This window comes from Amblyraja radiata, chromosome 2 (assembly GCF_010909765.2).
Source record: "Amblyraja radiata isolate CabotCenter1 chromosome 2, sAmbRad1.1.pri, whole genome shotgun sequence".
In the NCBI taxonomy this organism is placed as follows: Eukaryota; Metazoa; Chordata; class Chondrichthyes; order Rajiformes; family Rajidae; genus Amblyraja; species Amblyraja radiata.
In genome coordinates this window covers 84241183-84267020 of record NC_045957.1, presented here as the reverse complement: position 1 = coordinate 84267020, position 25838 = coordinate 84241183, and the positions used below count along the sequence as shown (strand labels likewise).

Genomic DNA, 25838 nt, shown 5'->3' with positions numbered 1-25838 from the left:
CTCCTGATCCCGAGGGACAGGCAGAAAATCCCCAGGTACCCGCAAAACCGAGCCGTAAACCAGCTCGGCCGAGGAGGCGTCGAAGTCTTCCTTAGGCGTAGTTCTGATGCCTAGGAGAACCCAGGGCAACTGCTCAACCCAATCGGGGCCGGTGAGCCAGGCCTTCAACGCCGGCTTAAGGTGTCTGTGGAAACGCTCGACTAAACCGTTTGACTCCGGATGATACGCAGTGGTCTCGTGCAGCTTCGCACCGTACAGCTGCGCCATACCACACCACAGGAGGACGTGAATTGGGTCCCACGATCGGTAGTAATATCTGAAGGAACCCCGAAATGAGCGATCCAATTGGAGACAATAGCGTGTGCATAAACCTCAGCGGAGGTATCAGTTAACGGTATTGCCTCCACCCACCTGGTGAACCTATCTACGATGGTTAGCAAGTGAGTAGCCCCGCGCAAACACGGCAAGGGACCCACCAGGTCGACATGGATGTGCAGGAACCTGCTATCTGGAACAGCGAATTCCTGTACGGGCGGGCGCACATGCCTCTGCACCTTGGAAGTCTGACATGGGATACAAGCGCGGGCCCATGCTGCGACCTGCTTTTGTAACCCGTGCCAGACGAACTTGAACGTGACCAGGGCAGAGGTGGCGCGAATGGACGGGTGAGCTAGGCTGTGGATGGTGTCGAAAATCCGACGACTCCAGGCAATCAGGGCAATGGGGCGGGCATTGCCCGTCGAAACATCGCAAAGGACCCGCATGCCGGCGGTGCTGCAAGGCACCTCAGCCAACTTGAGGCCCGATTCAGCATTGCAGTAATCCCCCATGGTGGCCGTCTTAGGGACATTGTTGGGATGGACCGGAATCTGATTATACCCGCGGGTAAGTTCGACCTTCGAGAAGAAGGAGGCGCCCTCCAAATGAGCCGAGAAATCTTGGATGTTCGGGACTAGGTACCGATCTGCTGAGGTTACGGTGTTGAGATGCCTGTAATCACCACAAGGTCTCCAACCCCCGGACGCTTTGGGCACCATATGCAGCGGGGAAGCCCAAGGGCTATCCGACTGCCGGACAATCCCCAAGTCTTCCATAAGCTGGAAGTCATCTCATGCGATGCGCAGTTTATCGGGCGGGAAGCGGCGCGGGCGGGCATGAACCAGTGGGCCCTTGGTGGGAATGTGGTGGACCACGCCATGACGGGGCGCGGCCCCATTGAACCGGGGCGTGAGCAACCTTGGGAATTCAGTGAGAGGGTTGCGAAAAGTTGCTGGATCTCAGCTACCTCGTCGAGTTGCTGTTGGGGCGTGGACGGGTTGCGCGGCTTGGCAGGGCACAGGTCTAACACTGAAACCATTCGCCCGCCTCGCACATCGACTAGCATGGAGATCGCATGCAAGAAATCGGCCCCCAATATCGGTTGGGCGATGTCAGCAACGGTGAACTTCCATCTATATGGGTGGGAGTTAAAATTTAAGTCCAGGGTCTGCGTACCGTAAGTGCGAATGTCGCTCCCGTTGACGGCCGAGAGGACGGGTCCTACCTTACCGACGTGGATATCTCGGGCGCTCAATGGCAGGATGCTGGCAATGGCACTGGAGTCGACCAGGAAATGGTGGCCAGAGTGGTTATCATGGACGTAGAGGCGTTCGTTTGGGCCGATCGCGTTCGCCTCTATGGGCGATTGGCCGAGGCATTTCCCTGAAACAAATAGGGGCTTCGACATCTTCGGGCTTCCACGCCGTAGCGGAGATAGTAGTAGCACCAACGTCGTTGGCTGTACACCTCCGGCAGCGGAGATTCTTCTTCAGCGCTGGGCGGATCCTGACCTTCCTCCAGATGTCATCTCAGTTGCACCTGCGCTATGGCAGTGGGACGGGTGCAAGCACAAATGTCCCGCCCTCTGTGGGTCCACAACTCGTCCGCTCTCTCTGCGAGGTGCTGGGTATCGCTGAAATCAGCTCCGGCGAGCATCAGACGGGCTTCGTCTGGCATCTGCTCTAAGAACGCCTGTTCAAAAAGCAGACACGGGCAGTGCCCGTCCATCAGGGCCAGCATCTTTGCCATGATGGTGGATGGCCGCCGGTCACCGACACTGTCCATGTGCAGAATCTTCGCCACCCTGTCTCCACGGCTGAGACCGAAGGTATGGAGCAGCAGGGCCTACAAACTTTCGTATTTTGCGATCGTCGGCTGGTCTCTAATGTACGGCAACAGCCTCGAGGCACAGTCCGGCGGCAGAGCTCCTACCACATGAAAGTACATCGTGTCGTCTGCAATAATGCGGTGCAGATGGAACTGTGCCACAACGTGGGCGAACCACACCTGAGGTTGATCTGGCCAAATTTGAAGCCCGGTGAGCCCTGCCTCGTGCTGGCCGATTCTGCGGGAACGTAGTCCTCCTGCATGATCTTCTTTGTCTAACGATGGCTAGACAGGTCGGGGTCACCAATTTGGCGGATGCAAGAACGGCAACCAAGTTTTTGTGAACTTATTTATTCCAGAAATAACTCTTTGGTTTACAGGTCCTCACAAACACGTGTGGCGCGAAAGCGAAACCGCGCGAAAATAGCAGCCTCTCCTGAGTCACGTGACTGCGGCTTCCGAACGCCGGGTTCGATACCTGCGTGCGCCAGCAGGCGCCGCTACACCATCCTATTTTAGCGGCTAACCAGTGGTCTGCATCATGCAGTGTAGCCTCTGTATTTCTGTTCATGAAGTCTTCTGCGGACAGTGGTCATTGACAAATCCACACCTGACTCCTGAAGAGTGTTTCTGATCGGTCGGACAGGTGTTTGTGGATTTTTCTTTATTATATAGGGAATTCTGCTATCATCAGCTGTGGAGGTCTTCCTTGGCCCGCCAGTCCCTTTGCCATTAGTAAGCCCACCAGTGCTCTCTTTCTTCTTAATGATGTTCTAAACAGTTAATTTTGGTAAGCCTAAGGTTTGGCTGATATCTCTAACTGTTTTATTCTTGTTTCTTAGTCTCATTATGGCTTCTTTGACTTTCATTGGCACAACTTTGGTCCTCATGTTGATAAATAGCAATAAAAGTTTCCAAAGGTGGCGGAAAAACGGGAGGAAAGACTCTTATACCTGCATTAAGGAGACAATTAAACACACCTGAGCAATTAAAAATGCCTGTGAAGCCATGTGTCCCAATCATTATGGTGCCCTGAAATGGGGGGGACAATGTATAAATACTGCTGTAATTTCTACACGGTGAAACCAAAATGTATAACAATGAATTCTATAAAAAATTTCATGAATTAATTTCCCCTAGTTTACAAGCCCTTTATATACACGCATTTAAAGAACAGACGTTACCACCAGCTTTAGCCGAACCAACTTTTACATTGATACCCAAAAAAGACAAAGATCGTGAAGAGCCAGGATCATAGAGCAATAGCTCTTTTAAATACAGACCAGAAAATATTAGCTAAAACCCTGGCAAGAAGACTAAGTAAGTACATCAGTAAATTAATACACTCTGATCAAACTGAGTTTATACCTAAGAGACATTCGTTCAATAACTTGAGATGCTTGTTTAATATAATGTACTCACACAGAACGATAAACGAAGACTTCAATTATTTCTTTAGACGCAGAAAAAGCATTTGACCAAGTAGATTGGGAATATCTCTTCACAATATTGCAAAAATTCCAACTAGGAGGAAATTTTATTTCATGAATAAAATTGTTATATAACAATCCGACTGCCAGAATACTGACTAATTAAACTCTGTCACCTAAATTTCAAATATCCAGGGGCAATAGACAAGGGTGTGCTTTATCACCGATGTTATTTGCCCTTGCTATAGAACCCTTTGCCGAAAGTATAAGTACATCCGAGCATTCATGGATATAATACTAAATACACTAATAATAAGATTTTGTTATATGCAGACGATGTACTTCTATATATTACCAACTCCCAAGTCAGTATCCCAAATATACTAAACCTCATCAACAATGGGCAGTTAAGGTTTCAGCAGGCCTTCTTCATTCCCGTCGGACTTAACAGTTGACTTTCAACAGTGTTTATAAATTGTATTTTGAGTCCAGTGAGAGCATGTGACCTCCCACTGATATTACCTTCCCCTGTTGTGAAATGCAGCAATCTGTTTTCTTATAGCCCTCCATGCAATAATTCAATAGATAACTTTAAAATCTACCTGCTTCAGGATAATTGCTGATCAGGTGAATTTTCAGACATCTCTCCTCATGTGCCTTGGCATGTTTCTATCTATCGTTAGCAGGGAGGTGGGGCGTTATTTTAACATTGCATCTGAAAGATAAACCTACAACAGAAATAAACAGGAAGAAAAGGGGTTTGGAAAATGTGGTTACAGGATGCAAGAGCACCCATACGTAGATGAATGTTCAAAACCTAAGAGTTAGCCTGGATTATGTGCTCTAGTCTCTGGAATGTAAGTTCCACCCATAATGGAATAGTAGCATCATGTAAAGGATGACAATAAATTCAGACCATAGGTGTTATGTGTGCCACAACTATATAAATTACAAGACACAGAATGTTGGAGTAACTCAGCAGGTAAGGCAGCATCTTTGGAGATGGGAGATGTTTCAGATCAGGACCCTACTTCAAAGGTCCTGACCAGAAATGTCTGCCCATGTTCTCCAGAGATGCTGCATGACCTGATGGGTTACTTACAGGCAGTGACTAGTGGGGTACCGCAAGGCTCGGTGCTGGGACCCCAGCTATTTACAATATATATTAATGATTTGGACGAGAGAATTGAATGCAACATCTCCAAGTTTGCGGATGACACGAAGCTGGGGGGCAGTGTTAGCTGTGAGGAGGATGCTAGGTGGCTGCAAGGTGACTTGGATAGGTTGGGCGAGTGGGCAAATGCATGGCAGATGCAGTATAATGTGGATAAATGTGGTTATCCACTTTGGTGGCAAAAACAGGAAAGTAGACTATTATCTGAATGGTGGCTGATTAGGAAAAGGGGAGATGCAACGAGACCTGGGTGTCATGGTACACCAGTCATTGAAAGTAGGCATGCAGGTGCAGCAGGTAGTGAAGAAATCGAATGGTATGTTAGCATTCATAGCAAAAGGATTTGAATATAGGAGCAGGGAGGTTCTACTGCAGTTGTACAGGATCTTGGAGAGACCACACCTGGAGTATTGCGTACAGTTTTGGTCTCCTAATCTGAGGAAGGACATTCTTGCCATAGAGGGAGTACAGAGAAGGTTCACCAGACTGATTCCTGGGATGTCAGGACTTTCATATGAAGAAAGACTGGATAGACTCAGCTTGTACTCGCTAGAATTTAGAAGATTGAGGGATCTTATAGAAACTTACAAAATTCTTAAGGGGTTGGACAGGCTAGATGCAGGAAGATTGTTCCCGATGTTGGGGAAGCCCAGAACAAGGGGTCACAGTTTAAGGATAAGGGCGTCTTTTAGGACCGAGATGAGAAAAACATTTTTCACACAGAGAGTGGTGAATCTGTGGAATTCTCTGCCACAGAAGGTAGCTGAGGCCAGTCCATTGGCTATATTTAAGAGGGAGTTAGATGTGGCCCTTGTGGCTAAAGGGATCAGGGGGTATGGAGAGAAGGCAGGTACGGGATACTGAGTTGGATGATCAGCCATGATCATATTGAATGGCGGTGCAGGCTCGAAGGGCTGATTGGCCTATTTCTGCACCTATTTTCTGTGTCTATGTTTCTATGTTTAAAGAGGTCATTGCAACTTTGTGTTGAAAGTTTACACCGGCAGCTTGAGGGCAATGCGATTAGAAGCTGCTAATGGGTATCAGATGTCACAAAGTCAACTTCCAGAAATTTTCGGTAACAATAACTGTGAATCTGTACTTAGACCACAGCAAGCCAGCCGCAGAGATTGATCTTGAACCAAGCCAATAGACCACACAAAAGTAATATCAATGGCTTCGTGATTGAGGCACATCTCACAAGTCTTCAGGACGTGCTGGACCTGGCTCAAGCCTCTATTCACTTCTTGTGGGATGGCTGCGATCACATTTACCTTTTCCAACCCCCAAAGCTCAGCCACCCTCACCGATGCATGAAGACAAAAGCTGTTCCAGAAAAAACAGGACACTAGAAATACTCTGAGGGTCAAGCAAGTTCCGTGGAGGCAAGTTAAATTTTGGCTAGAGAACCTGCATTTTCATCGACCTGCAACTTTTGCCTCCACAGTCGCTGCTTCGACCAATGAGTTCTTCCAGCATCTTGTTTTATTACCTGTGCTTCATAACAAGAGAGTATAGGAGCAAAGAGGTCCTCCTGCAGTTGTACAGGGCCCTAGTGTAGTGAGACCACACCTGGAGTATTGTGTGCAGTTTTGGTCTCCAAATTTGAGGAAGGGCATTCTTGCTATTGAGGGAGTGCAGCGTAGGTTCACAAGGTTAATTCCTGTGATGGCGGGACTGTCATATGCTGAGAGAATGGAGCGGCTGGGCTTGTATGCTCTGTAATTTAGGATGAGAGGATCTCTTTCTGTTCCTCTCCATTCACTTGATCTAAATTCTAGAACACCCAATATAAAGATATAGAATCACACAACATGGAAACAGGCCCTTCAATTTAACTTGCCAATACCGACCAAGTTGTCCCATCTACACTATTCCAACCTGGCCACGTTTGGCAAGTCTAACCCACTAAACCTCTCCTATCCATGTACCATGACCAAATGTGAACTCATTTCCATATTCTAAAGGGATGGACAATTAATCTTGGTCTTTCAAAGCTAAAAATAATATTTTTTATATCAGTTTTTATTTCATTCCTAGCATCGCCTTTGAGAACTTTAACCAATTATTGTTTTTTTTCCCCTTTGCATTTCCTCGGTCAGCCTTTCCATGTTATGTAGCCAATACAGCTTATACTTGTACTGTACATCCCCAGCACTGATTTATTATATTCTCTCTTCTCCTTACCCCTTTGTCCTCATCTTTAGACCCGCTTAATTCTAGCTTTTTCCTGACCAGACGCGAGGTCTCTGATCTTCAATATTTAACCACTAAACACGTTGCTTGACCCGCTGAGTGATTTTTTAAATTTCAAAATACTTTATTCCTTCTGAACCTTCTGAATTTGTAGTCGGCAGGGCAGTACTCTGCACATCGCCAACTTGGATGTGTTGTGCATACTAAAGTGCTGTTAGCGCCCCCTCGAAACTGTCTAGTGAAGGTGATTTGATTATATTGTTGTTTAGTTTATTCCATTCCCTAAGGTTCTTACAAAGAATGAGTTCTTATACATATCTTTCCTGGCGAATGGGGTTTCTATTTGCATATCATTTCTCTTTATTGTTCTTGTTTCTGTTGAGTATGTTATGTATCTATCTGCAGTTATGTCCACTATCCCCTTTTGAATCTTGTACAACATGGCTAGTCTGTTTCTTGCCCTTCTTGTTTCCAGCGTTTCCCGCTCTGGTTCGGACAGCATCCGGGTGACACTGCTACCTCTATTGTAGTTCCCGATTCAAAAGCGTGCTGCTTTTCTCCGTACCCCTTCTAGTTTGTTGATATGACCAGTTTTGTACGGGTCCCAGGCGCATAAAGCGTATTCCAGTAAGGGTCTAGCCAATGTTGTATATGCTGCGGTTTTCTCTTCCTTTGGGCAGAATCAGAGGTTTTGTCGAAGGAATCCTAGTGTCCGGTTGGCTTTAGTGACTGTGTTTGTCCACGTGTTCCCACCACGAAAGTTTGCTATCAAGATCAACTCCAAGGTATGGTTGTGAACTTGTACGATGAAGTATTTGTCCACAGAAGACGTAATTTCGAGTAGGTGGTTTCTTCTTGTTTGAAATGACCATAATAACTGTGTTGTACACCATGACAGGGCTCTAGCTTAACTTTTATTCCCTGTTGCCAGCCGGGCAACCTTGGCAGCTTTTTAGGTTGCCAAATGACAGTTTAGGTGGTCATTTAAGACGGCTTGCATGACGCGTACGATAATATGCTCGGACGAAGCGCGTAGTTACCAGTCAGAATTATACTCAATGAAGCATTCACATATTATTTCTGCTTCAAATAAAATCACAAACTAAACATTCACCAATCAAGACATGATATATCCCACGATGACATGCAGCAAAATTATAAGACAGTATCTCAACTCTTTTTACACATTGCAATGAATGCAATTTCTATTAGTTCTTTCCACTTCCAAACAAACATGTGGTTGGATTATTCAGCGTTGAATCAACCTGTGTCAATAAATCCTGGACCATGGTAACATATATGTGTACGTATAGTTGTGAATGTTGCTCATTAAATAACTACAGTACTGATACTCCATATTAAGAGCATTGATTTGCCGTTAAAATTAATTCTGTAATAACGTGTCAATGGTAGCAGTGACAATCGAACACTGTGGTTTTAATGTTTCACGTGTTCAGAATTTAATTAATCCATCTTTATGGATTAAAACAAATAATAACATTGGGAATTAAAACACATTTGATTGCATTCCGTTATCAAACATAGTCAATATTCGTTCTGAAGACATTTCCAGGACAATAGGGTCAGGGAAGGGTGTGTGTGTGAATCAGTGCGGGGTGGATAGATAGCGCGCGGGGAGGGGGGGGGTTAGAAGGCAGTCGGTGCAGAATGGATGGATTGAGGCAGGTGAATTAGTACGTGTTGGTTGGAGTAGGTAAAATTGTGAGGGGAGAGCACGGGGGATGTCAGTGGTGTTGAACGGGGGGGTTCAGTACGGGATGGGTGGGGGTAGACAAAAGTGCTGGAGAAACTCAGCGGGTGAGGCAGCATCTATGGAGCGAAGGAAATAGGCAACGTTTCGGGTCGAGATCCTTCTTCAGACTGTTCCCCCCATTCTTCTTGAATGGGAGGATCAGTACAGGATGGATGGGGGGGGGAGATCAGCGCAGGATGAATGGGGGGTAGAGTATAGTGTGGATCAGAGGGTCTGTGCAGGATGAATGGGGAATCACTACAGGATGAATGGGAGAAGGTGCAGGGTAAATGGAGGGTGGGTCAGTACGGGATGAATGCGTGGATTAGTACATGATGGATGGGGGATCAGTACAGGATGGATGGAGAAGTGCAGGATGGATGGGTAAGGGGTAAGTACAGGGTGAATTGGGGAACCAGTGTAGGATGGATGGGGGGGGGGGGGTTAGCGGCAGGAGAATTTATGCGAGGTGGAAAGGGTGATCAGCGCAGGATGAATAGATTGGGGGGGGGAGAGATGGGGAGGGGAGCACAGGGGATGTCAGTGAGGACTGAATAGAGGCGGGAATGGGGATCAGTGCGGGATGTAGAGGAGGGGTCCCAGGATAAGGGGGGGGGGGGGTTGAGGGGGCGTACAAGAGTGAGAGAGAGTGAGAAGGGGGGCGAGGTGGGGAGGAAGGAAGGTCAGCGCTCCCCGGACAACATCGCCCGCCGCCTTGGCCGTTGGGAATTCCTCGCCACCGCCTCCCTCCTCTGCCAGCCAATGGGGCCGAGCGGTGCAGCTCAAAGATCCCATAGCTATAGTATCTTTGGTGCAGCTGCTTCAGAAGTGTCGGAGCGAATGACGGGTCCCGCACAGCAGCGGCAGCGGCTCCATCTCCTCCTCCCGCTGCTTGCAAACCCGCTAACGGCGATAACCGCTTTCAAAACAAACCCTCCCGCACGCCGAGGCCTCCCCCTCCCTCCCTCCTCCTGGCCTCGGCGTGCGGGAGGGTTTGTTTTGAAAGTGTGCCGTTAGCGGATTTGCAAGTAATGGCCCTTATCAGGGCGGGTGGGGGCGGGAGGAGGAGGAGATGGAGCCGCTGTCTCTGTTCGTGGGCCGTCATTCGCTGCGACCCTTCGTCACCACGCACCTAGTATCTTTCCCACGTAATACAGCCGTCACCGCCGACACAAAACGTCGCGTTCCTTCTCTCCAGAGACGCTGCCTGACCCGCGGAGTTACTCCAGTTTTTTGTGTCCATCTTCGGTACAAACCAGTTGCCAAGCCGGGCAAAATGACTCGGTGTTTAGTTGCCCGACGGCATTTTGAGTGGTCAATGGCACCCGGGCAACCGTTAATTTCGAGCCCTCCATGAGGTCTGCAACTCCCTTCTCTCCGTTACCCAAACGTTTCATATAAGACCAAAATTGCTTGACGTTTTCTTTCATTGCTGTGGTAAAGTAATAAATATATACAATACATGAACCTTGCAAAAAATCCATCTGACATTTTCGGAGGCTAAACAAACATTCAATACTATTTACGCACATTACTCAAATTTATCCCCCACCCTTGCTACTCATGTGGCCCACTGGCTTCCCGTCCAGTTTTTCAGCCATTGTTTTTTCGCGATAAACGTGGCACAATTTGTTTCTCCAAGGAGCACGGTCAACACTGATTCTCAACACACCCTTACATCGATCCTCTCCACTGGGGAGGGGAGTGTGCGGGGCGGAGCGGGACAGGGCAGGGCGACAGCTTCGGTCCTCTCCTCCGCAAGGGATCCCGGAAAAGGACGCATTCCTTCCTTATAAGGCGCTGGCGGGATGGTCATGAGCGAGGAGACGTTGCTTGGACTGAGTGAGCAGCACCGCTCTGCACAGACCGCCGGGAAACACCGACCATGGGCAAATCAGGTCAGTCCTTTCGCGCTTATTTACACGTTTACCTGGGAAAGGGGCATTGATTTTTTTTTTGCACTCTTGTCAAAATAAGCCCTTTTAATTTATTTTCAGCTTCAAAGGCGTTTTCCCGTGAAGTTTTAAAAACCCACAATGGTTATAGGAAGAATCATGGCGTGCCAGCGTTGAAACTGTCCAGCAAACTTTGTAAAGAAGCGCAGGAGTAAGGAATTCCTTCCCGCTTTCTGCTTTTCGTGGTCTGCTTGCTCCTTGTATTGACGGCTGTCTTCTGCACCTCACGTTGTGACTGTAATCGCTTTCTCTCCCTCTCTCCCTCCCTCAGGTTTGATGGCCGCTCTCTCCCTGTCTATCTTTACACTATCACTTGCCCCTGGTATATTGATGGTATTCTCTGCATCTCACGCCGTGACTGTAGCCACATTCCATCACTAGGCGTTGATGGCCTTTCTCTCCCCGTCTGACACTTTCTTTACGTTGACTATCAGTTTTTCCTCTTGCTCCTTGCGCTGACGGCCAGTCTCTCTCTATTTCTCTCAGTCCATGCCCCAGTGAATCACATCGTGTTGATGACCAATCTCTCACCGACTCTTTCTTCTCAACGATAGGTATGCGGAGGCTTTAGCCAGCACCCGGGTGCTCAAGCACAGCCCGGAGTCCAGCAGGGGACAGTGTGGAGAGAACCTGGCCTGGGCGTCGTATGATCAGCCGGGTTAGTGCCCCAATTGTGATCACGATTAAATGTGAAACATAAGTCGACATGTATGTTTTTATTATAGTAGATATGTATTTAAGACTAAGGATGGGACGACAGATGGCACAATGGGCTAAGTGTTCGGCTGGCAACCTGAAGGTGGCCGGTTCGAATCCTGCTTGGAGTGTGTACTGTCGTTGTGTCCTTGGGCAAGACACTTCACCCACCTTTGCCTGTGTGTGAATGTGTGTGAGTGATTGGTGGTGGTCGGAGGGGCCGTAGGCGCAGAATGGCAGCCAGGCTTCCGTCAGTTTGCCCCAGGGCAGCTGTGGCTACAGAAGTAGCTCACCACCACCGAGTGTGACTGAGGAGTGAATGAATAATGAGATGTAAAGCGCCTTGAGTATTAGAAAGGCGCTATATAAATCCCATCCATTATTATTATTAAGGATGTTGATCAGTTTGACAAAGTCACACCAGGGCAGGTCCTTCACACTTAATGGCAGGGTCTTGGGGGAGCTTTGTAGAGCAGAGCAGGGCCGGCCTTAGGAGGTGCGGGGCCCAATTGGGAACAATTTTGGTGAGTCCCAGGTTCCCAGCCAAAGTCTATAGATTCATAGAAATATAATTAAAGTCTATTATAGACTTAATATCTCTATGGTAGAATGGAAAGTAATCAAAATGTGCGCTTAAAAAGTGCCTGCGACTTAAGGGACCAAACAGATCTAAGCTACATTTTAATATAAAATTGCATACATGTAAGCCTACACGTAACAAACAAAATGTGTAGATCACCTCTGAAAAGTACATAGTTACCCAATACCACTTGTTTTAGTGACTGAAATGAAAAAAAAAAGTAATTTAATTAAATAGATCGTGGAAAACCAATAACCATTGGTGAAAAACCTGTCCAGGCATTTAATTTTGGGCTTCAGCCCTATCCTACCCTTTGGGCTACTACCCCATCCTAACTTAGTTGTCTGTGCGTGATGTGTGCGTGTTAGTTGTCTGTGCGTTATGTGTGTGTGGGAGGGAAGGAGGGGAGGGGAGGGAAGGAGAGAAGGGAGGAAGGACAGAAGGGAGGGAGGGAAGTAGAGAAAGGAAGGAGAGAAGGAGAAAGAATGGATGGAGCGAATTAGAGGAAAAAGAGGGAGGAGGGAGGGAAGGAGAGAAGGAAGGGAAGGAGAGAAGGGAGGGAGTGGGCCGGCGGCGGGAGCAGATGCCGGGGTCCAGGCGGATGGGTGTGAGCTGAGGCCGTATTTGTAAACGTTGCTCCAACCCCTGGCCTGTGTATTGTTCACCGCGTCTCCCCGGGGAGAGAGAGGGGTGGAGCTGGGGCTGTGTGCGTGAAGCACGGCGACTGGAGGGGCGGGGGCGCTGCCATGAGTGAACGACCCAACCTCCCTCTCATCCCCTTCTCCATTCCCCCTCACACCCCCTCCCCGTCGACCCCTTTCTTCCCCCTCCACCCCTCTACCCTCTCTCCCCCCTCCACCCGGGGCAGATCTACCCGAGCCGAGAGTAGATAACTCTGGTGCGGGGCCCAATTGGGAGCAATCGGTCCAATCGGCTTAAGGCCGGCCCTCGAGCAGAGGATTCCAGAATTGCTGGTACATAGTTCCTTGAAAGGTAGATAGGGTGGTCAAGAAGCCTTTTGGTACATTGGGTTTTATCAGTCAGGGTGTTGAGTATAGAAGTTAGGATGTTATGTTACAGTTGTACAGACATTGCTGAGGTCACATCTGGAGTATTGTGTTCAGTTTTGGCCATCCTGCAAAAGTTTAGTTTAGAGATACAGCGTGGAAACAGGCCCTTCGGCTGACCGAACAATCACCCATACATTAGTTCTATGTTATTGAAACATAAAAAATAGGTGCAGGAGTAGGCCATTCGGCCCTTCGAGCCAGCACCGCCATTCAATATGATCAGGCCAAAATCAGTACCCCGTTCCTGCTTTTTTCCCCATATCCCTTGATTCCATTAGCCCTGAGAGCTAAATCTAACTCTCTTGAAAACATCCAGTGAATTGGCCTCCAATGTCTTCTGTGGCAGAGAATTCCACAGATTCACAACTCTCTGGGTGAAAAGGGTTTCCCTCATCTCAGTCCTAATAGGCCTACCACTTATTCTTCTCACATCCTACACATTGAGGGCAATTAAGCTGTAAACTTGCACAACTTTGGAATGTGGGAGGAAACCAGAGCACCCAGAGAAAACTCGGGCTGTCACAGGGAGAGCGTACAAATTCCATACAGACAGCATCCAAGGTCAGGATCGACCCCAGGTCTCTGACGCTATAAGGCAGAAACTCTACCGCTGTGTCACCTTGTCGTCCGAGAAGGATGTTGTTAAGCTGGAAAGTGCAGAGAAGATTTATGAGGATCTTGCCAGGACTTGAGGGCATGAGCTATAGAGAGAGGTTGGGCAGGCTAGGACTTTATTCCTTGCAGAGCAGGAAGATGACGGATGATGTTATAGAGGTGGAATAGTTAGGATGAATATAGGAATCGGGAACCAGAAGATATAGATTTAAGAGGAAAGATAGGATTTCTTCGCACAGGGAGTGGTGGGTATATGGAACAAGCTGCATAGGAGGAGGTAATTGAGGCAGGTACTGTGAACACAATTTAAAAAACATTTGAACAGGTACATGGATACGAAAGGTTTAGACAGATATGGGCCAAATGGGGACAGGTGGGACTAGTGTAAATGGGGCATTTTGGTCGGCAGGGTCAAGTTGGGCATGATGCCTGTTTCCGTGCTACATGACTATGACTCAAAGCCACAAATTCCCAGTAACTATTTGGATTACTTAGTGACATTAATATCTTTGATGTGAGGCTGTTGTTAATCTAATGGGTGGATTCCACTTCCTTATCACTGGCAACAGCTTGGCATCCGTTTGATAAGGTTTGCATTGAGCCTGTGATTGGAAGGAAGCAAAGGATTGAGGCATGTTTTTTTAATGCTCTGTGTTTATGGAGCCAGCTTGGGGAATTTTATAATATTATTGTGGGATTGGGAGACCAAGTGTGTTTGTTGATTAACGGGTATATCTCCAAATCACTTTTAAAATGTTTTTTATAAGGTTAGAGGGAGATATTTCAAATTTTAGTTTGTATCAGGTTGTATTTTTTGAGGAGATTACAAACCAGAAGTAGAGAATACAGTGAATAAATTGCTAGTTAATAGAATCAGCAGAACTTAAACATTGATGTCTTCCACATCCATTTCTTTCTTTATTGTATACATCCCTCCAATCAGATTTATGTTCCAGTGCAGTACATAAAGAACCCTAACCCAAGGAACCCAAAAACAAAATACCTGTCATTCTGAAAGAAAACAGATAATTGTGGACATACTCAACAGGTCAGGTAGCATCTGTGGAGAGAGTTTCATGTTGATGGTCTATCTGGAATGATAGAATGTTAATTTGCATACTAAATATTCAAATTATCTGTTTTCCTTATCGTAGACTATATATTGACATAATTCTAGAACTCTCCCTTTTTTATCTCAAAAATGCATTGGCATGTGCCTTTGCAGACCAATTGGTTTGTGAATTTGAATTTTTTCTGCAAAAATGATTGCAAACCCGTAAAGCTTTTTTCTTCTTTATATAGGAAAGGAGGTATCTGAAAGGTGGTACAATGAAATAAAGAATTACAATTTTAACTGTCCTGGTTTTTCTTCTGGTACAGGTAAGTTCAAGAATATCTATTTTATTGCTTTCTTCTCAGGGTTATAAAGCAGCAGATGTACACCAATCATAAATGTTTATGTCATAAATGGAATATCTGAAGTTATTTAAAAGTATAATATTTTAATTGTGTCGTAGAAATGAAGATGTTTGATAACTCTTGGCCTGGGTAATAATTAGCGGACAACTGTGTCTATATACAAGGATTTAACATATTGCGACCGTTCTTTGCTAAAGCTCCATGCGTGATTTTCTGGTGACCTATGTTTGCAACGCTTTCTTCATATGCACTCTTCGATAGGGCATGGATTTCTTGGTGATTTCAGCTTAACTCATTGGGTTTGGAGAAATAATGTTGAAATCACATGCTTCAGGCAATAATATATTTATAGTGTGTGACCACACATTTGGATAATGTACCCACAATGGTAGGATAAAAGTTTGCTCTGCTACTAGAAGGATTATAATTCTCCAAAATGAAACTTCAAATCTGGGTATGAAGAGTTAGTTTGGTATCATTCACCATGGAGAAAGGCAGATATGTGAGTGGCTATTTCTTTAAAATAAATTCATCGTGAAGTGAAAGTAGGATTTTATTTTGATACAATACAGACGTATATATTTTTCTTTCTGAAAAATCAATTTATAATCCAACCCCGTGTACTTTGTAATGTGTCTCCGGGAAAATGTGCATTCAATCCTGTTCCTTTTGTTGCCATAGCAAAATTGATGTATTCTGAATAGATGTGAAAAAGCTATGTTGACTCGTGTTGCTGTGGGTTTGAGGACTTCTCCTAGTGCCTATGTATAAAATAACATAAAAGAAAAACGCTTAATACTCTGAGACAATGTGTGCGTTGGATTTAGATGGATGATCCAATGAGATTTTACTACTTTTCCCTAAATTCAAGAATTCGTGGGTAGGAAATATTCCATGGTCTGCATACAGATTGCAACATCAGTTCGATTGGTCCTTTCTTTGTGCCTGGTGAATATCAGCTAAGAATTACTATATTTTCATGAAAAAATCAATCAAAGAATAGGCCTCTCAGCCCACCATATTGATTTATAACTCTCTATTCCCTGCATATCCATGTGTTTTAGCTAAAAAGCCTCTTGGTGACACTTTGTATCTTTTTTTTGTAAACCAGCATCTGCTGTATGTTTTTCTACATGGGAAAACTCTTCTGCACCCTCACCAAAGCCTACACATCCTTCCTCTAATTGGGTGACTGGAACTGCACACAATACTCCAAATGAAGTCTAGTCAATGTTCTATAGAACTGCACCATGCTCCTGACACTAGTACTCAATGCCCCAGCCAATAACAGCAAGCATGCCATACACCTTCTTTACTACTATCTACTAGTGTTATCATTTTCAGGAGCAATAGCCCTGACTCCACAATCCCTCTGGCCTAGGGTCCCTCTTAATCTTGCCATTAACAGTATATTTTCCCTTGTATTTAACCTTCTATAGTGCAGGGTCACACTTGCTTGGATTAAGTTCCGCCTGCCATTTTTCCACATATACCTATAACTGATCCATATCCTGCTGAATCATTTGACAGCCTTCTTCACTGTCTTCAACTCCACCAATTGTGGATGTTTTATTCAATATATAGTAGTCAAAATATATATTTAAAGACATGAATAGCCGCTGCCTTTTAATTACTTCCAGTCATATACATTGTCATATCTGTGATAACAGTTGGCGTTGAATTTCATGTGCAGTTCATATTATTTGATTCCTGATCATTACAATGTAATCTACACATGGTTGTGGTTAGAAAGTACATTCTTATTCTCCAGAACATGTGCACGACTCTTTCAGATGTTAACATATAGATAGAGAAGCTATTTCTTGAGAATCAATGCTGAAGTGCTCTAATGAAGGTAACTAGGTTCAGTATTGCGAGAAGGAAGAAATGCTGGAGGTAATTATGCCATTAATGTTATTGTCCTGGAAGTACTGTTTGTCTCTATTCAGGTTAATCTTCTCATTTCACCAAATTGTTATTCTCAAAGGAGTGTTAATGTATATTCAGCCCATCTTGCTTCTTGCAACTTTTATACCATTATCCCACAGTGTTCTGCACTGTGTGTGACATTATTCTGTGTTTGTTATTTAAATTTACATGACAGTGTTTTCTTCTCTTGTGCTCATCAGGTCAGCCATTAAACCAAATATTAAAATTGCTGAAGCTACAATAAAGGGAAAATGCATAATTTTTATTCCTAACCATGGTAACAGTCAGGCTTAATTGTGATAACTTTGTATGTCAGCTTATGAACACAATTATTAATTTTTTGGCTACATTACTGCCTTGCTCAATTGCATTTTCATAGAGTTGACAGTGATCGAGTTTGCTGAGAAATAATGGCAGTTCCAAGGGTACTGCTGACCTTTCTCCTCCTAAGAACAATCCCTGTTCGAGACGTACCATGGCCCTATCCCCAAACACTACCTCCGCTACATTGACGACTGCATTGGGACTACCTCCTGCACCCATGCAGAACTCATTGACATCATCCATTTCACCACCAATTTCCATATGGCACTCAAATTCACCTGGACCATTTCCGACATCTCCCTACTGTTTCGAGACCTCGCCATCTCCATCACAGGTAACAGGCTACTGTCCGACATCTACTACAAACCCAGTAATTCCCACAGCTATCATGACCACACTTCTTCCCACCCTACTTCCTGTAAAGACTCTATCCCCTACTCCCAATTCCTCCATCTACGCCGCATCTGTGCCCAGGATGAGGTGTTCCAGACCAGGGCATCGGAGATGTCCTCATTCTTTAGGGAACGGGGATTCCCCTCTTCTATTATAGATGAGGCACTCCCCAGGGTCTCCTCTATATCCCGCAGCTCCGCTCTTACTCCCCACCCCCCCTACTCTTAACAAGGACAGTACCCGCTTGTCCTCACCTTCCACCCCATCAGCCGCCGCATACAACATATATTCCTCCGACATTTTCGCCACCTCCAGCGAGATCCTACCACTGGCCACATCTTCCTATTTCCTCCCCTTTCTGCTTTCCGTAGAGACCGTTCCCTCCGTAACTCCCTGGTCAATTTGTCCCTTCCCACACAGACCACCCACTCCCCTGTTACTTTCCCCTGCAGCTGCTGGAAATGCCACACTTGTCGCTTTACCTCCCCCCTCGACTCCATCCAATGACCCAAACAGTCTTTCCAGGTGAGCAGAGGTTCACCTGCACCTCTTCCAATCTCATCTACTGCTTCCGCTGTCGTAGGTGTCACCTTCTCTACATTGACGAGACCAAAGGTCCGCTTCGCCCAACACCTCCGCCCAGTCTGTACTAACCAACCTGATCTCCTGGTTGCCCAGCACTTCAACTAACCCTCCCATTCTGAATCTGACCTTTCTGTCCTGGGCCTCCTCCATTGCCAGAGTGAGGCCCAGAACAAATTGGAGGAACATCACCTCATATTTCACTTGGGCAGTGTACACCCCAGCAGTATGAACATGGACTTCTCTAATTTCAGGTAGTCCGTGCTTTCTCCCTCCTTCCCCTCGCCCTTCCCAACTCTCCCACATAGCCTACTGTCTCCGCCTCTTCCTTTCTTTCACCCCCCCCACTCCCAACGACATCAATCTGAAGAAGGGTCTCGACCCGAAACGTCGCCTACTCCTTTTCTCCATACTTCTGCCTCAACCGCTGAGTTTCGACAGCATTTTTTGGCTACTTACTCAACCTGTGTTGGATCTGCAAAAGTCTATTGTATGCACACCAGGTCTGGGATTCCTGTGCAAATGAAGTGACAATCTTGCTCTTCACACATGATTTCCTAACTGCACTTTGTAGGATTCCTTGTGGAATCCTTTTTATAAACAACTATATTATATGCCCATCTGATCTGCCAACTCGCCACTTTTATGATGGCATTAAGTTGTGTAGGAGTTATTGCAATCATGGGCCTCACTTTCGAGAATTGGGCATATAAAAATGGGCTGACAATGGTGAATCTGCAAATGTCAAGTGTGAAATTGCCATGTAGATCAGCAGTGAGTATGGGTGACTCACCGCTCTCAACAGGCTCTGGAGAAATTAATTTTCAAGATGAGACGTGATTCATATAGTTTACCTATTACCATTCTGGTAGCACTTTAATTAAATAATGATAATGTTGGCTAGTTTAGCATTCAATCTACATCCTAAAACCTGGGTCCCTGCTCCTGCACCCCTTTTAGACCAGGCGTAGTCATACAGCTAGTTCCAGTTGGCCTATATCCCTCTAAACCCTTCCACAGAGCTTCCCACTCAAATCAGGCTTCTGAACAGACCTTCTATAAGCTAGGGTACTGTCCATTTCACCTCTACCCCATTGAGGACATTGGACTAGGGAATTGATGCACTATGATGTTGAGAACTATATTACTCTGTATCTTCTGTTCTATCTATCTATATTACTAAAAGTTTGATCTTGATCACTTCCTGTTCTGTATATTGACTTTAGAAAAAACGCTGCCACTTATGGCTGTGATTTTTGGCCATCTTACCCAGAGTCCCCCTCCACTGCGCAGGACAAGAGGATTTTTCCCATCGATGAATAATAAAAGAGTTATTAGTGTTTAAAAACATGTTGAGATTCTCTCTCCTGAAGGCCATGCCCCTTCCGGAGGGTCTATAAAACCCAGAAGTGTGGAGGTGCCTCAGGTCTCTGCAAGATGGGGGAGCGAGAGGTCGTAATTCTCAGTCTGAGCTGTGAATTTTAGATTAGATTCGTTTATTGACATTCAGACCTTTCGGTCTGAACGAAATTTTGTTTCCCTGCAGTCATACATACATATAATTTAAAAAATGACAAAAACACACAATCAACACAAATTTAACATCCACCACAGTGAGTTCACCAAACACCTCCTCACTGTGGTGGAAGGCAAAATCTTAAAGTCTCTGTCTCTTCCCTCTTTGTTCTCCCTCTGCGCCGAGGCGACGGTTCAAACTCCGCGGGTGGTCGCTGCCTCCGCCACAGCTCCGAGGCCGAGTCGGGTCTCCGCTGCCGCTACCTCCGCCACAGCTTCGGGGCCGAGTCGGGTCTCCGCTACCACTGCTGCAGCCGCTGCCGCCGCCACAGCTCCAGGGCCGAGTCGGGTCTCCGCTGCCGCTGCCTCCGCCACAGCTTCGGGGCCGAGTCAGGTCTCGGCCCCGAATAACACTGAACACATGTCTACTAAACTGAGTGGTTTTCCTGACCTGTCCCTTAATGTGGTTTGAAAATGCAAAAGTGTGTTTTGGTTTGAAAGTGCTAAAGCTTTGTTGCCTTTGGTTTTGAAAGTGCTAAAGCAAGCTGCCTTGCCTTTGGTTTTGAAAGTGCTAAAGCGAGCTGCCTTGCCTTTGGTTTTGAAAGTGCTTGAAGCAAGCTGCCTTGCCTTTGGTTTTGAATGTGTTAAAGCGAGCTGCCTTGTCTTTGGTTTTGAAAGTGCTAAAGTGAGCTGCCTTGCCTTTGGTTTTGAAAGTGCTAAAGCGAGTGCTAAATAAAAAGAGCTATTAGTGTTTAAAAAATGTTGAGATTCTCTCTCCTGTCAATCACACCATGAAGGCCACGCCCCTGCTGGTGGGAGGGGCTATAAACCTGGAAGTGTGGGCATGGCTCAGTCTCTGCAAGAAGGGGGAGGGGGAGGGGGAGGGGGAGGGGGAAGGGGAAGGGGAAGGGGAAGGGGAGGGGGAGGGGGAAGGGGAGGGGGAAGGGGAAGGGGAGGGGGAAGGGGAGGGGGAGGGGGTAGGGGAAGGGGGAAGGGGTGGGGGAAGGGGAGGGGGAAGGTCACGGTCACGATTCTCTGTCTTTAGTGGCCTTGCACCCTGCTTGAAATGGTATGAAACTGCATTTGAATTTGGTGGCCTTGCACTTTGCTTGAAATGATATGAAACTGCACTTGAATTTGGTGGCCTTGCACCCTGCTGGAAATGGTATGAAACTGCATTTGAATTTGGTGGCCTTGCACCCTGCTTGAAAGGTAGGAAACTGCACTCGAATTTGGTGGCCTTGCACCCTGCTTGAAGTCGTATGAAACTGCACTCGAATTTGGTGGCCTTGCACCCTGCTTGAAGTGGTAGGAAACTGCACTCGATTTGGTGGCCTTGCACCCTGCTTGAAGTGCTATAACACTGCACTCAAAATTGGTGGCCTTGCACCCTGCTTGAAATGGCATGACACTGCACTTGAATTTGGTGGCCTTGCACCCTGCTTAGTGGCATTTCAAGGAATAGCCGTGAGTCAACTGCCCAGCCCCACAGCCTTGATTTGGAGGTGCAGCTGTCAGCACCACCAGCTTGAGACCACTGAGCCGCCAGCCACAAGAATCCATTCGGCCCACAATGATCCAAACTAGCCCTCTGCAAACCAGCCCTTCAACCACACAACACCCATACTAGTGCTCCAGAAGCCCCCCCCCCCCCCCCCCCCCCCCCCCCCCCCACTGGCCACCAATATTGGAATTGGTGGAGAGGTGAAATATTGCGTTGGGGGACCAGCCCTCCCGTGTGAAGCTGGGACCCAGCGGGTCCCACTTAGTCTAGTATTACTCTGTAGCTCTGCTCTATCTGTTGTACTTGAAATGATTCTATTTATGTAAGGTATATCTGATATTTTTTAATAGCATGCAAAATAAAACTTTGGTATGTGGCCATAATAAATCTAAATTTAAACTGATATACTTCCCCGTCCAAGTGTTTTTTAAAGTACCCCAGTACTGATCTCTGGGGAAAGCTACCGTTCACCATTCTGAAAAATAAGCTTTCACCACAACCTTTTGTCTGTTACTATATCAACCCCCCTTTTATGCCGTGTGGTTCAATTTTACTGAAGTTATGTTGTGCAGCACACTAGCAAAAGTTATGGAAGCCCTTTTGTACCACACCAAATGCATTGCTCTCATCAACTTTATTAGGTACCAAATATTATCAAATTACATAAACATGATTTGCCCTTAATGAGTCTGGGATGGTTTGCATTAATTAAGTAATCTTTGTGCAGGTGCTAGTAATCCTGTTCTTGTTCAATGTTTCTAAAGGGTTTCCCCCACTGAACTTAAACTACCAGGCCTCAGTTCTTCACATTCTTATGGGCCTGTCCCACTTAGGCGATTTTTTAGGAGACTGTCGTTGCCGGCAGTCGCCTGAAAAACCGACAACTGGAATGGCAACTGTCAGAGTGGAACACACACACAAACACATCGCTTCCTTCACCAGCCCGTTATGCAGGCGGGGGACAGGGCAAGCGGGGTGAGCGCTGTCTGAGTGAAATTCACACCGTGCAAAGCCAATGTGATACAGGCACACACTATGATGAACAGGGTGGTTAGTGCTGTAATTAAGAAATTAAAACAGTAATTGAAGCACAGTGTACAGTAAGTCCTTTAAAAGAGGGGGGAAGACAGGGCTCTCGCTTAACTTTTTTTCCCTGTTGCCAGCCGGGCAACCTTGGCAGCTTTTTAGGTTGCCAAATGACAGTTTAGGTGGTCATTTAAGACGGCTTGCATGACGCGTGCGATAATGTGCTCGGACGAAGCGCGTAGTTACCAGTCAGAATTATACTCAATGAAGCATTCACATATTATTTCTGCTTCAAATAAAATCACAAACTAAACATTCACCAATCAAGACATGATTTATCCCACAATGACATGCAGCAAAATTATAAGACAGTATCTCAACTCTTTTTACACATTGCAATGAATGCAATTTCTATTAGTTCTTTCCACTTCCAAACAAAAATGTGGTTGGATTATTCAGCGTATGATCAACCTGTGTCAATAAATCCTGGGCCATGGGGGGGTTAGAAGGCAGTCGGTGCAGAATGGATGGATTGAGGCAGGTGAATTAGTACGTGTTGGTTGGAGTAGGTAAAATTGTGAGGGGAGAGCACGGGGGATGTCAGTGGTGTTGAACGGGGGGTTCAGTACGGGATGGGTGGGGGTAGACAAAAGTGCTGGAGAAACTCAGCGGGTGAGGCAGCATCTATGGAGCGATGGAGGGTGGGTCAGTACGGGATGAATGCATGGATTAGTACAGGATGGATGGAGGAGAAGTGCAGGATGGATGGGAAAGGGGTAAGTACAGGGTGAATTGGGGAACCAGTGTAGGATGGATGGGGGGGGGGGGAGGCGGCAGGAGGATTAGTGCGAGGTGGATAGGGTGATCAGCGCAGGATGAATAGATTGGGGGGGGGGGAGATGGGGAGGGGAGCACAGGGGATGTCGGTGAGGACTGAATAGAGGCGGGAATGGGGATCAGTGCGGGATGTAGAGGAGGGGTCCCAGGATAAGGGGGGGGGGTGGAGGGGGTGTACGAGAGAGAGAGAGAGAGAGAGTGAGAAGGGGGGTGAGGTATGGAGGAAGGAGGGTCAGCGCAATGGTAGGAAGTTTGGTTTGTGTGGTGGACTGGGCAAATTTACAACTTTTTAGAATTTCTTTCAGTCTTGGGCAGAACTGTTCCCAAATCAAGCTATGTTGCATGCTGACAGTATACTGCCTATGGTGCATCTGGTGAAGTTTGTAAGCATAATAGGAGACACGCTGAATTGCCACAATCTCCTAAGGAAGTAAAGACATTGGTGTGCCTTTTTGGCTGTCACATCAATGTGATCAGTCCACGAGAGATCATTGGTAATTTTAACACCAAGGAACTTGAAGCTCCCAGACATTTCCACTATGGCACTATTGATGCTCCAATTTACTACAGATGGTTCCAGAAGTTGATAACTAGTTATTCCGTCTTGCTGACATTGAGGGAGAAGTTGTGGTCCTAACACCATATTGCTAAGTTCTCTATCTCCTTCCTATACTTTCCGATGGCTATCTGGACTACACTTCTTCCCACCCTGTTTCCGGTAAGGACTCTATCCCCTACTCCCATTTCCTCCGTCTACGCCGCATTGGCACCCAGGATGAGGTGTTCCAAACCAGGGCATCGGAGATGTCCTCATTCTTTAGGGAACAGGGCCTCTTCGACTATAGATGAGGCTCTCACCAGGGTCTCCTCTATATCCCATAGCTCCGCTCTCATTCCCCATCCCCCCCACTCGTAACATGGACAGAGTCCCCCTTGTCCTCACCTTCCACCCTACCAGTCGTCACATACAGCAGATAATCCTCCAACATTTTCGCCACCTACAACGGGATCCCACCACTGGCCACATCTTCCCATCTCCTCCCCTTTCGGCTTCCCGCAGAGATCGCTCCCTCTGTAACTCCCTGGTCAATTCGTCCCTTCCCACCCAAACCACCCCCTCCCTTGGTACTTTCCCTTGCAACCGCAGGAAATGCTACACTTGTCGCTTTACCTCCCCCCTCAACTCCATCCAAGGACCCAAGCAGTCTTTCCAGGTGAGGCAGAGGTTCACCTGCACCTCCTCCAACCTCATCTATTGCATCCGCTGTTCTAGATGTCAACTAGATTTGGCTTGTACTCGCTGGAATTTAGAAGATTGAGGGGGGATCTTATAGAAACGTACAAAATTCTTAAGGGGTTGGACAGGCTAGATGCAGGAAGATTGTTCCCGATGTTGGGGAAGTCCAGGACAAGGGCTCCAGTTTAAGGATAAAGGGGAAATCCTTTAGGACCGAGATGAGAAAAATATTTTTCACACAGAGAGTGGTGAATCTCTGGAACTCTGCCACAGAAGGTAGTTGAGGCCAGTTCATTGGCTATATTTAAGAGGGAGTTAGATGTGGCCCTTGTGGCTAAAGAGATCAGGGGGTATGGATAGAAGGCAGGTACAGGATACTGAGTTGGATGATCAGCCATGATCATATTGAATGGCGGTGCAGGCTCGAATGGCCTACTCCTGCACCTATTTTCTATATCGGTGAGACCAAGCGCAGGCTTGGCGATCGCTTTGCCCAACACCTCCGCTCAGTTCGCATTAACCAACCTGATCTTCCGGTGGCTCAGCACTTCAACTCACCCTCCCATTCTGAATCCGACCTTTCTGTCCTGGGCCTCCTCCATGGTCATAGGTTAATTGACTGCTGTAAATTCCCCCTCGCATAGGAGGGTGATAGGAGACGTGGGATGGAGTTGTTGATCACATGGAAGAGAATAGATTACAGGAACATAATTAGGGAGATATGAATACCCTAAGAACTGGCATAGGCTTAATAGGCCAAATGGTTCCCTTCCATGTTGTAAGAAAAGATTAGAAAATTGTCTAATCATCACCATTTCGTAACTACAATAACGTTTAGTAACATTAGATACAATTATAATGTTTAAAATACACTTGGACTGGTACATAGATCGGAAAGGTTTGCAGGGAAATGGGTCAGGCAAAGTGTGGTTGAATTTGTTATCTACTAAAAAAATGTTAAATGGTGTGACAATGTAACAGGAATTGGCATTATGTAACGCTGGGATAATGGTTGCTTCCAATATAAGCAGTTTGCATAATGCAGATAATAGTTGTTTTCCCATTGAGAATTGTGTACGGCAAATGTGAAGATTAATGGCAAGTAGGCTTAATGTGTTTGTTGTGTTCTCTTCTGCACTTTGAGTATTTTCACAATTTTTATTTGTTTCAAAACAAACTATATTTAATAAAAATCAGATCCAAATCAATGTATTTAACATTTTATAGAAATATTTACAGATCAGTTGCTGACCTAATGCCTTTCATTCTGTTTTAATCGTACAACCAGTTGCATGTCCTTGAGCTCACAATCCCACACTAAACTGATGCAGATCCTGGACCTCTGTCCTTTATGCATGATATTGGCTGTCATCTGTCAATGGAGATTGCCAAACAAAGAGAAATGTTTATTGATGTGAGAATTTGGCCGGTATCCAATTCGCTCGTTAATCTTCTCTC

General features: G+C 46.2%; 1 protein-coding gene across 1 annotated transcript in view; it reads left to right on the top strand.

Annotated features, from left to right (window-relative positions):
• Positions 1-10449: 10449 nt before the first annotated feature.
• glipr2 (GLI pathogenesis related 2) overlaps positions 10450-25838 on the top strand; it is a 39683-nt gene continuing 24294 nt past the window's right edge. The window contains exons 1-4 of the mRNA XM_033049534.1: positions 10450-10596; positions 10696-10804; positions 11208-11311; positions 14917-14994. Of these exons, the coding sequence (XP_032905425.1) occupies positions 10584-10596; positions 10696-10804; positions 11208-11311; positions 14917-14994 (304 nt within the window). The 5' untranslated portion in view covers positions 10450-10583. The remainder of the gene's footprint in view (positions 10597-10695; positions 10805-11207; positions 11312-14916; positions 14995-25838) is intronic.